The following is a 12,873-nucleotide window of genomic DNA, read 5'->3' as shown; positions in this document are numbered from 1 at the left end:
CGGCCTCACCAAGGCCGAGTACAAGGGGAGAATGACGTCCCGGGATTTGCTTGAGAAGCATCTATGGATGCAAGCCAGCGTTTTGGTCACTTTACTAGCCACAGCATCGCATTGCAGGCTCTGGCCAGAAAACCAGGAAAACCCTGCAACTGGAGACGCCACTCAAGAGGGAGAATGGAGGCAGGACTATACCAGATGCCAAAGAGGTAGGAGCCTGCTTCAGGCAGACTTTACTTTGAGTAGTTCTGGGTGCTAAAAATACTGGCAGAAAAGCTTTGGTCTGTACCCAGGGTGGTTGAAATACTTCTTCTGTGCTATGCTGTTTTTTGAACGCTTATGTCAGGCTCTGTGGTCCGTATAGGGATGAAAAATTCAGGACATGCCTATACATGCACTTTAATACTCAGTAGACTATTTTACTGCACATCATAGTGTCATGTAAAAAAAATGACGCTGCACTAATGCACAGTAAGTCTATTGCACACTGTCACTAAAAAGTGTGCAAACGTGCTATTGTGCATCAGCACATCCTAATGTGCATTAATTTAGTACCTCTCATGGGAGGTACTAAATCTAATGTGCATTAAAAAAGGTGCATTAATGCATGTGTAGATGTGCCGTCTATCCTTGTCAGCAACATTCCTGTCCAAGGGCTGTAAAATCAGACCCTACATGGGGTAACCATAGCTGTATTCGCACCATCATGCTGGTAGCTGTGATTTGATCCTGTTGGTCACAATGGTGGAAGATGCAACATATTTGGGGCTGAAGGACACTGAATAGAAATGCCTGAACTCTATCTGCAGTATGGATTTTAGAAATGTCTTGGGCTGTGGTCAGAGTTCTAGGTACCAACGATATACTTGGCAAATAGGGGCCTAGTTCCTTGATACTTTGCCTATGGCATCGAGTAGTAGAAAATTCAAATTAAATGAGCTTGTGGGGACAGATGGCAAGAATGCAGCTGGAGTTCTAGGATCACTTGCTTCTCTCTAAGTAACTGTAAGAGCTGTAGATGTTCTATTAATTGAAACAGAGCTGCTGTGGATTTAGGCTGGCTTAGCTAAAAATGAAGTTGGGATGTAGGTGTTGTGAGTGGTTTTCCATAGCAAAATGTTCAGCCTCTTGATAACTGTTTACTGTGTTTAAGAGAGGAAAAATAAGTAACTGAATAAATATAACTCCAATTTTTGTTTGGTCAAATAAAATACAGCCTTACCTGAGTGATGCGAAGAACAGAGCATCTCAGGAAATATACTTGTCTGTTTGCTGTGAAGCCCTTCGTGGATCTGACACAGGGTTGGTGTGTCAGAAACAGTATTTCAAAGATGTACTTCTTTATCTCTTTGAACTGAAACAGTCCATTTGGCAAGTTAAAATTCCTGTATTCATATCTGTATTCTCACTGGGGACAAGAGCACTCCCAATGATTGAAAACCACTGACTTTTTTCTGCAAGTTGGATTTTGTTTGTATCTATGTTGTTCCTATTTCTTTTTTTTCCCTGACTTGCAAATTCTTATTCCCACAAACTTTTTACTTTCTGAGTTGGAGCTCCTGCAGCTTCTGAAAGTCATTTTGAGAAATGAGGAATGTAAGGGACTTTGCTTGGTGTGTTTTTTGTTCTTTGGGTGGGTGGGAAATCCATGCCAGTGATTTCTGCCTCCCCTCAACACTGAGAAAACAATTACCTATGCACTTCAATAGCAGCACTATGTATTTATTGCACTGATACAGATGAGAATTTTAGAGTTAAATTCTCATTTCTCATCTTGAAAATGCAATGCCTGAAGTTGTGCTGGTATCTGAAACTACTATGTATTAGGAGCAGTAGAACAAAGTTCAGAGAGGTTTTTGTTTTTTACAAGTCCTTGTTAAAATACTAAGAACAAACAAAAAAGAACTTGGATGTCTCTTGTTGTCTTTTATTTTTATTTTATTCTTTTATTTTAAATAGGTTTTCGCTGAATGTTTGGGATTGGTTACATTGGATTTTGTAGTCATGGCCTTGGTCCTGCTGCCTGCCCACTGTAGGCTTGGGTAGTTCAGGCCTGCTCCCTGCCACAGTTTGCACTCCTGGGGGACAAACAGGGGAGACCCATGCCCCCCAGATCTGCGCACGGGGCAGGGGTTGCGAGCTGCCTGCTTCAAGCTTGGGCTCCTGCCCTGCTGCCCTCCCCCAGGGCCTCCGCAGCCCAGCATGTGCAACCCGGCACTCCAAAGAACATGGCCTGTAGAGAGCTCTTTGCAAAAGTGCAAAATCCACAGATTTCTCTGGTAAAACGAGAAATCCACATTTGCCTCTGCTAAAAGATGAAACCCACAGTTTACTCCGTTTTTCCGTGGGGAATGGAAAACCCAGATCCCTGCTAATCATCAGTCACAAAAGGAAACACCCTTCAAGCTGTGAACTGTATTACTGCTTAGACTAGACTTGGAGCTGTGGGCAGCGTTAAAAGCTGGATCAATTCTAGCACTGTCTCTAGGGAGTTATGTGCTCAGACATCTGAAACCCTTTTACTGTGGGGAAAACAATGCAATCATCACCTTTCCTGGAACCTGACAGTTTGGTTGCTGTTTCTATTCTTGCTGTTCATTTATCCACCTAATTTTCTTTTAACCACGTTGAGTAGTGACTGCATCCTTGCTCCTGATGATCCTATTATCAAGTAAGTCTGTCTTACGAAGAGATCTTTTTAAAAAGAAAACTCGAGCTTGCTCTCTGCCTGGTACTAACATAAATATGCCCATAATTTACATACTGACTCGCACAAGTCCAGCTAGTTTTCCTAGCTTGCGTGTTTGCCTATTTGGAATACAGCTTTGCCAAGCTGGAAAGCAAAGTGCTTAGAGGGAGTAGTGAAGGCATGTTTGGTCTTATTGCAGGCTCCAATTCTGCATGCAACACTGATATTATTAACCGCCTCCTCCCAGCAGTTGCCTGGTACTTTGATTTTGAATTGTGTGGTAAACCAATATTGACAACACATCCTCTCTTTCCAGCGCTATTTGAAACTTCTTTAAAACTGAAAGTTACCCAGCATCTACTTAAATGATTTAGATCAGGGGTGGGCACGATGCGGCCCGGGGGCCAGATCCAGCCCATCAGGCCATTCTACCAGCCTGCAGGGCCCCTAAAAAATTTAGAGAATTAATATTAATCTGCCCTGGGCTGCCTGTCATGCAGCCCTTGATGGCTTGCCAAAACTCAGTAAGCTGCCCTCTGCCCAAAATAATTGCCTGCCCCTGATTTAGATATTCAAGTCATTCTCTAGCATAGCTCCTGGTCCTCATTCACATCAACTCCTAACCTTTGATTTCTACAGTCTTCTGAAAGTGTCCAAAATGTCCCTATTGCCCATATCTTTGGTGTTTCACACTTCTCAAGTCTTAGCCCTTTTTTCCTACTTGTTTAACTCTATTGCCTAATGGCTCTTTCCCCATCCCCAGTGAGCAAAAGTGACTCCTATATGTGGCGTCATAACAGTTCTGTACTGGACAAGGTGAGCAGGCAAAGGGGAGGTAGAAGACCCCCAACTCTTGCTCATTATAGATCAGTGCTTTGTGGTAGCAAAAGGGGTATTTAAAGACAGGAAAAAATGGCAGGAGGAAGCCTCTTGCATATGGCAGGAGGTTGAGTAGGCAGCACTTGAAGGTATTCTGGGAGGCTGTGTTCTTGGTATAGGGAAAGAACTGTCTCTGTACAGTTCTGTGAACAAACATAAAGTTTAAGGAAATGGACTTTGGGCAAATGTCCAGAACTTGCCCTGTGAGATTAAAAATGTTGGTATGGTGACTAGCTTGCTTAGAATGTGGATTTCCTAGCTAACCCATCCAGAGTGGGGAAAGAACAGGGACAATCTAGTTCTCAGTACAAAAAAAGTCCTAAAATAGATCAATTAAAATGAAGTAGTTTACAGGCTTTCACTCTCTTCTGTTTTGTTCACAGGTCTCCAAAGAATACAAAAGTCCCCAGGAAATTGAGATGTAGGAGTCTGCTTATCTTCACTTCCTGTGCAAAATGAAAATAATTCAGGGGAAAACCTGTGTGGTTTTTCTGGCAGATGATTTTATACTTTATAGTGCAATAACAGGCACTTGTTCTTTGCTTTGTACTAACATTCAAAGTTGATGTGCATCTGCAAATGGCTTTGCTCAGCACGATCTCTAGTAGAAATCAGACAGGTTGCAATATGAATAACAGACAATATTTATATGAGCTTTTTGTATTTATTAAACTAAAATTACACAATTTATAATTGCACACAACACACATTCATATGCCAAATCACTATCGCACAAAGAAAAATACTTTTTTTTTAATATAACTGTTTCCCTTTTATTTCCAAAAAGTCAAGATTGCAAACTTAAATAGTTTATTTGCTGATAAAGGCTTTCTCACCCATTCAACATGGGTCAAACTCATCATTTCTGAAACGGATGGATGCTGTTTATATACACACATGCATCCATACAGACACAATTCAAGGACAGCTTTGGGAGCCCCTGGCATGGCAAGGGGCAAGACCTTCCATAGCAAACATCTGCACTAAGACTGCTGAATCAAGACTGTGACATCTCAGTCACTTTTACATGGTTTCCACCGACGAGCAGAACTTACAATTAATTCAATATCCCACACTTTATCTGAGGAAGTATTTACAAAATATGTACTAAAGATTGATATGTCCTGTGTAAAGGTGACCTTAAGGATATATTGTTGCTACCATGCTACAATTTGCACAGAAGGGATACAAAGGCAATTGCTAGTTTTGAAAGGCTTAAAATCCTTTTTTGATATAGTATAAGGACATTTACCTATGGAAGGCAGAGGTCAAATTTTCAGTGCAATTACAGTCAGTGAAATGACCCAATTGAGACTTGTAAAAAGCACATGGCAATGCTCAGTCTAAACAACTTGCTTCAGAGTAATCAGCTGCTTAGTTTAAGAACTGTGTCTTCATTCCAGGTTTCTAGGTCATCATGTGTCTGTCTTCTACTGCTGATAGGAAGAAGTTGCATAGGGGCTTTCCTCATCTTCCTCTCTGAGAAGGGAAAAATAGTATGGTCAGATAAGGAGGGAGGATAACTGAAAGACAAGAGAATTGGTCTCAAAACCAATAAAACATATCCATATTTGTTCAAGATGAAAGGCACTGATCTCAACTGCTCTCTACAGCTACAATATTACATCAGCAGAATCATTAGGCTAATTGATGATTTCAAGAACATGAAGCTGGAAGTAGGAAAAGCAGTACTAACTGAATACCATGAGGCCCTGCGGTTAGGAACCAGAGCCTGAATTCTATGCTTACTACAATCCCTGTCCTGAAGGCAGCCCGAGGGACCAGCAAGTGCAGTGTTTCAGTCTGTCACGTCCCACTCCTGCTGCCTTGGAAGAGGAATTTGTGCATCATGATTCCATGGGGCCTTGTGTGTTAGGTGATGTACAGACTCTCCCTGTCTGAAAGGGTTCACATAGATATCCTAAACTGGAAAAAAACACCCTGGCTGAGTAGCATGAGTGAAGAGGACAAGGTGTTTGTCCTCTTCAATCTGCCCAAATGAAAAATTTGGAAGGCAGGGCAGGGAATAAGAGAAAACTAAATTTGCTTAACTGTTCTGGGTTACAAACTTGTCCTCTTCTTCTCTGGTTAACTCATTCCTTTACATTCCTAGCAACAAGGGAGATAGATGATGAAGCCATACCTATGTTTCTGGCTCAACCCCACATACAGACTCAGGAAAAATCTCGGCAAGTGATCAGAACAGGTGCAAAACATCTACCACAGGGGCAGGCAATTACTTTGGCTAGAGGGCTGCTTAATGAGTTCTGGTGAGCTGTCCAGGGCCACAAGGGTAGCCATGCCCCCTGTTGGGTGCCCCACTTCCTGATTGCCACCGTGGGACCAGAAGTCCCATCTCTAACCCCTAACCTTTGTCATGAGAAGTCCCTCCCCTTGCCCTGGAAGTACTCCTTTTGAGAGGGAGGGTGCTGCCATCTTGCCACAGGAAATAAAAAAAGCAAATCGTATACTAAAAAAATCAAACATTTACTAGAACTTATTTTAATTGTATTTAAAATTATTTTTGTACTGATCTACGTTTTTGCATAGTTTATCTGAAGGCAATTGCATAAGAGCTCAAAATACGGTCTTACTCTTGTATATTGTGTGTGGGTGGCTGAGATGGGAATGCGTGTACGCGGGGTCCCCAGTCCCTGGAATGTCCTAGCTCCTGAAGCTGCACATGGTGGCAGTGTGCAGGTCCAGCCCCACCAAGACCTGCACAATGAAGCTGGCAATGCAGGTCATGGGGCTCAGCCAAGGTGGCAGGGAGAGGGGTGGGGCCAGTGCAGCCCCATAACGCAGAGCTCCCCGCCATCTCCCATGGCCTGCACATAGCAGCAAGCAGGGCCAGGCCACCAGCTCTATCGCGCAGAGATCTCCCCAGAGGTGCATAGCTTGGGTGGACTGCATGTGAAATTCACACTATGAAGCCAGGTTGACCCTGGGCCCGGGCTCCATGGTCCTGCTGCCCCACTCTGGTTTCCTGCTGGCCCAGCTCCAGGGCACTGGCATGGGGCCTGTGCTCCTGCCCAGCTGCCGCTTTGCTCCCACCCACCGCTACCACTTCACCACTGCTGCCACCCTTCCTCTGCTGTTTCCCTACTTTCCATCCTGTGCACCTACCTATGCTGCAGCCACCTCCCCCCACCCTGCACGCTGCCAGTCCTACTGCCACTGCTGCCAGTTCCCCCCTCCCCCACCACTTCTCTACCTGCAGGGCTGGAGTCAAGGCCATCCCACAAGCAAAAATGGGAGCACAACACATGCTGCCCCTGCCCCATGTAAGCACAGCAGGGGCAGCCTGGGGTCAAGCCAGATGGAGTGAATTAGTAGACACCCATCCATAGGTTGGGTGAAACCATTTGGCTGGCCAGATGCAGCCAGTGTGCCATATTTTTGCCCATCCCTGCTCTACCATGGTCCACACTAAGCATCCTTGGCTTGGCCAGCTCCTCCTGCAACCATCATCTGAAGAAGCTTATAAAAATCAAATTTCGTTCTGAAGATTATAATAAAGAGAATGGCAACTGTAACAATGAGTTCTAAATCCTAACACCTATTATGAATCTGACTCAAAGAGGAAGGAGGAAATCATTAAAATTCTGACCCACTTGATTTTGTTGAGAAACCAACAAATACTATTGTTTGCAAATTTTGAAGTGCTGCAGTGAACTGAATGACAAGGAGTCAGGAGAAGAGCAAAATCCTTTTTTTCTTTAACTGTTCTGTGCTGCTTAAAAGAAAGAATCTTTCTTTCTTACTAGTGGGACACTAGTATCTTTTTTTAGTCAATCTGTATCATAACTGTCACCTGTGGATCACATGAAACTGCCTGCATGTCCAAAGGAAGCATTTCACATTAGGCAAGATGTCCCTACAATGATAACTTCATCACCCACTGAAAAAGCCTTAGACCATATTAAAGAATGAAGGAAATTGGGAAGGACAAGTGTAAAAGCAAACTGCAACCTTGCAAGGCCAAGGAATCAGCATGGTTGTCATCACTTGTACTTCTGTGGTGATCTGAGGGTATAAAAAGCATTTGTATGGAAATCTGGCGAACAAAAAGGCAATGAAAAAGAGGGTGGAGGGACCTGGCAGAGAGTCCAGAATCCATTTTATTCAAGAATGCATTGCTAATAAACTTGTTCTTGCAGGAAGTCCAATCATATACTCATTAAAAGACTATTAAAATCTTTAAAAAGCTAGTAATCATTAGGGTATGCTTATCCAACATCAGTTTAGCAAAAGCAGGAGGAGACATGGCATGTAATATGCCCATTACATATATGGGTGTGTGTTTGTGAAATCCTAATGAAACTTAATTTCTTGCTTCTAAAGCAGATATGAAGAACATACAAGAAGCATGCCTGCATCCCACAGTGACAATGTGTACCCTGGAAGCATGTGTTTATGTGGTATATGCATGCATGTGTAATCTAGCCCTGCCTAGTAACAAAGAAAGTCCTTGGTCTAAAGTTTTATTATTTTGAAATTGAAGTATCCAGAAAAAAGCATTTGAACCAAATGGTTAAACATTTTAATTTCTTTGGAACTATTATTTATAGAGCAGGACTGTCCAACTTCTAAGTGGCGGGGGCTGCATGCCATGCCATGCCTCCCCGCCTCCCCCCGTGGGTCATGCACGCAGGTGCCCCCAACATGCTGCACTGTGCTGCATGCAGCACCCCCCAACCCCATCCTCTGAGCATTGTACACAGTCACCTACCTACCCCTGACAGCTTCCTGGGCTGAGAGAGAGCAGCCTGGAGACCCTAACTGTGGCTGCAGCTGTGGCTGCAGGCAGCATGTTGGACAGCCCTATTGTAAAGCATCATACATGAAGCAAAGTAACACTGTTAGCAGGTTGGACACAGGGATAACTGGTCAGAATTAATGAACTATGATATAAAGGACACCCGAAGATTAACTGGCCCCTTCTAACCAGACATGCTATGGACACTTAGAGAGATCTCTGGACTGCACAGCACTTGACACAGTAGGGGCCTGGTCTATGGCAAGGACTCCTAGGCACTACTGCAGTACAACCAATGTATAGTAAGATGGGGTCTCTACCTCAAGGTGCATACAAGGCAGTTCTAGCAGCAGTGGAAACGCATGTAAGTTGTGTATGCCTTCAGGTATGTTGCATGAGGTGATACAAACATAGTCCACTCTTGAGACCTCCGTGCCTGTCCCTGCAGGCTCTTCTCCTTAGTAGGCTGGGGATTGGGGAGCCTGCCTTTGAGTGTGAATTGCTCAGTGCTCTGACTAAGAACAGTGGCACACAGCCCTCTCTCTTTAGATGTCAGTGATTATACTTGGTTCATGTGCAGACAGTCAACTCTGCAACCATAAGTGTTGTACTTTTAAATCAAAGCTTGAATTCTATAATTGCTGGTAATACTTGCTACAAGCCTCAACATCACTGTAACAGGACCCCTGTTACTAAAACAGGAAAGCCCAGAGAGAGACGCTGTACCTTCAAGGGCACCCCACAGGGGACATAAGCCTTCAGACTACGGAGAGGCCACTGCCAGGCCCAGAGCTGTGGGAGAAGTGGCAGTCAAGTCTCCAGTAAGTTGAGAGGCACTACCCAAGCCCTGCAAGAGGATGGCATCAAGCAGCAGAATTGAGGGAGCTGCTGTAACCAAAGGGTTAAATTGACAAGCTGCAGGAGCCAAGCCCTGAGCAGTTCACTACAGGAAGAATAGCAGCTGGCCTGTTAATTAGGCTAATAGGGAGCCACTGACTGCTGTTTAAGGAACCTTGGGTCAGATGGCCAGGAAGGGATGGAACAGAGACTCCTATAAGCCAGGCCTGGGGGTTGCAGCCTCAGGTTTTGGGCTGGCTTTAACAGAAGCAGGACTTGATATATCCTGAGGAGCAAGCACTTCAGAGTGTTGAGTTTGTGGACTTGGGATGCCAGGCAGTACATCAGCCCTGGCTGAAAGGAGCTACTATGAGGGACTGCCTAAAGATAAGTGGGGAAAGTTTATTTTGTTTGTTGTGGACTGGTTGCAAGGCCAGGAGGCATGGGAGTGGCTGAAGGGGAGAAAAGTAGGCCACTGAAGACTCCCCACAGTGGGGCTTAGATCCCACTACTGGGCAGGCTGTTGGAAGCCTGTGAGCTAGTGCAGATGGTGCAGGCCCTGAGTGCCGTACAAAGGACAAAAAGAGCTTGTGGGCTAAGATGAGGAGAGGGGGGAGCCCAGTGTATAGCGCAGAGTGGAGCTGGACACTTTAAGCCACACTCCAGTTATTGGAAGGTATCTTCCCAAACACACCTAAGAACAGAAAAGCTGTGGCAGGCAAGAGTGAGGGAGGTGACTGGTGGGGTGTTTAAGGTGCTTAAACAAGTCTCAGCAGGCTACTAGAGGGCTCCAATTGACTTGGGGAAACTGAGACCACACTAAGTGAGTAATAAAACTCATATTAAACATACCTTCAATTGTACCTCAACTAAAACACTATTAAAAGGAATCTGGATAATGCTAAATTTGCATGCATCTGTCCAAATTTGGAAAAATGTGCTTATCAAATACATAGTAGTATGTATGTGGCTAGCATAATAACTTATGCATGCTCATTTACAGAAAACATTCCAAATAAGTGGAAATGCATTTTAGATAAAAAATGCAAGCCTAAAAAATGCCAACCAATGACCAAATCATGCCATTTAGCTTCTGCAAGCTGACGGGAATCAAACTTGCCCTGAGAAATTCTGTTTCTTTAGATTCTGCTAAATATGCCAGTATGAGCTAAAGATTTACTATAAATGGAAATCCCTAGGATGTGAATACCACAGTAGAGTCCTGATCTGTCTGGGACTCCAAAGACTTACTGGTCTGGCTTGGAGAAAGACTTGCTTTATATAGCAAAAGGAACTACCCTTTCCTGTAGGCCCTGCTATCCATGTGGCTCTTAATGGAAGCACTAAAAATGTGTTCTACACCTTAAATGCTGTATGAACATATCTGGTTCAAAGCCCTCGAGAAGGCTGAAGTGGATGTTAAGTATCCTCACTGCAAGTAGCAGCAATAGTAGTATTGTTTTTTAAAAAAAAAAAAAAAAAGACTTTCAAGTAACTTCCTTCATAATTAAAATCTGTGGCCCCAGAATCGTGAAGGTATTTATGAGCCTAAATGGGGCCCTATCTGAAAATGCTTACCGTGTGCTGTAGTGCACTGGGATCCCTGTACCAAAAAGAGAGCTTCACTCAATGTTCTGTGGTGTCCAGGTGTGAGCAGTTACTCTGATAATGGTGTAACTCCTGCTTGTGTGGCTGAGACTTTGGGATCCTATCCTATTGTTCTTGATGCAATACGTTAAACACTTCAGATTTCTGTCTGTGTTTTATGGGATAACATGTCTGTCTTCCCGGGCACAGGAGGTCAGGGAAATAATATGACACTGCAAGTGTCAATGCTCAGGTGGCTTTGCCTGCATCTCCTCACTACAGAGCGTGGACTACCAATCCGAATGGAACCGAAGCCCTGAGTTTGTCCTATGCCTTGGGACAGACCAGCAAGCACCTCTAAACTCCAGTGAGAGAATGGGTTGGAAACAGGACAGGATTGGAGATGGCATCCAAGTAAACTTTTCAGTGAATACCTACGCTTGGTTATTTGCAGGACAGAGAATGTAGTCTGAATTACTGGTGCAGACTGTTCTTTTGAGATCTGGCCAGGGCTGATAGTGTAGTTCTAGGGAGGCAGCTGCTTAAGTCCTCTGCACTGTTTGGATGGTCTGATGTCAAATGCAAACTGTAGGAACCATATGGTTTCCTGAAGGATCTGTTATGTGGCTGGAGAAGAACTGATGGAGGTATGTGTTACATGCACCCTAATTCAAGGAAGTGGAGGCACCCTTTGTGAAGGATTCTTCCCCCTCTAGCTTGTTAATGCCTCAGTCCATGTGACTTCATCTTGTTTAGAGAAAGTATTTGGATTTGTGTGCAAGTAGTAATTCTACTAACCTTGATGTTAATATAGAAACCCATGGTGCTTTACTCCAGAGTCTTTGGGATTTTCTTTGTTTACCCATAATTAAATAAAGATTAGGAATTTGCTTAAGTAATTGTTTATCCAGAATTCATACTTGTATATGGACTCCCGCTTCCATCAATAGCAGCTAGCACAAAACTTTATAATTAATTTCTTATGCAGACAGAATTTAGATCCAGTAAATGGAAAATGATTTTTAAATTGTGTTCTGGTCCCTATGCTTCATCTCCTTGAATGACATTGCCAATTTATGTAAAATATACTCCCTCAGTAAAAATGCCACTGAACTATTGCTGATGGGAATAAATGTGTTCACCCCCATCACCTTTTAACACTTTTTTTTTTTTTTTTTTTTTTTTTCTCAGTAGACCTAAAATTTCACTTGAAGGATTTAAAGTTTATGGGTATGAAACAGAATACTTCCTGTCGAGTCATCCCATTGCTTAGTAGCTAATGAAAAGTAAATAACATGATTTTCCAGGTTATAAACAGAATTTTACAAGGTAGTGATAACAGCCAGCTTCTCAACACCTTCATCTTTGCCTTTTGGGTTGCAATAAATTATTTTGTCTCTTCATTTACAATCATGTGCATGACTTACTACATTCCCATGCTTTGACTACATTTAGCAATAGCATGACTTTCAAGAATTCTGACAACTATATGTGCTGCCTTAACTATACCAACATGGACTCCTAAAGCTGTTTTGTTGCACTTGGTCTCTGTTATGTTCCAGCCAGCACAATGGTAAGGGATGACATTACAAAAACATCAAATATGACTTCTCTGATTATTCTTTTAGAAGCATTTTAGACACGGTGGCTATTTCTGAAGAAAGGTGCTTCTCAAATGAATAAAGGCAAACAAATTTTGGCCTCTGCTTATCAAAAAGTAATAAATGCGTATTACAGTTGCACAGTGAACCCTTAACAAATGCAACATTAAGTAATAAATCAGGCACTGTGTATGTGAGCATTGTCAAACTAATCATACTTCTACTCTTTTTTCCACAGGTAATAGATACAAAGCATCTTCTTATGCTAGTTAAGTGGGGAAGCCTGCCATGAAAGAATATTTATATAATCGCATATTACCTGACCATGTGGCCAGGTGTGCCCATTGGTAACAGGGCTCCCAGCTGGGGGGAACACCATGAGCCCCTGAGCCTGGGAGCCAGCAGCTGACCTGGGCTTTCTTACTGTAGGGATGTATGGTGTGCCCAGCAACTATCAGTCCATCTGCTGAGGTTCCCAGCTGTAGGAACTTGCTATTTGCCAAAGCAATAAAACACAATGGGAT

General features: G+C 43.4%; 1 protein-coding gene across 2 annotated transcripts in view; it reads right to left on the bottom strand.

Moving 5' to 3' along the window:
- Nucleotides 1–4,209: 4,209 nt before the first annotated feature.
- LYSMD2 (LysM domain containing 2) overlaps nucleotides 4,210–12,873 on the bottom strand; it is a 39,646-nt gene continuing 30,982 nt past the window's right edge. The window contains exon 3 of one of the 2 annotated variants that reach the window (XM_019533578.1): nucleotides 4,210–5,044. In XM_019533578.1, coding sequence (XP_019389123.1) covers nucleotides 4,996–5,044 — 49 coding nt within the window. In that variant the 3' untranslated portion in view covers nucleotides 4,210–4,995. Of the gene's footprint in view, nucleotides 5,045–5,621; nucleotides 5,675–12,873 lie in introns of those variants that run through there. The other variant, XM_019533579.1, reaches the window with a different exon arrangement.

The sequence above is a fragment of the Crocodylus porosus genome, unplaced genomic scaffold, assembly GCF_001723895.1.
Source record: "Crocodylus porosus isolate Cpor-Errol unplaced genomic scaffold, CroPor_comp1, whole genome shotgun sequence".
Classification (NCBI taxonomy): domain Eukaryota; kingdom Metazoa; phylum Chordata; order Crocodylia; family Crocodylidae; genus Crocodylus; species Crocodylus porosus.
The sequence above is the reverse complement of the archived record's forward strand: the minus strand, read 5'-3'. Positions and strand labels throughout refer to the sequence as shown.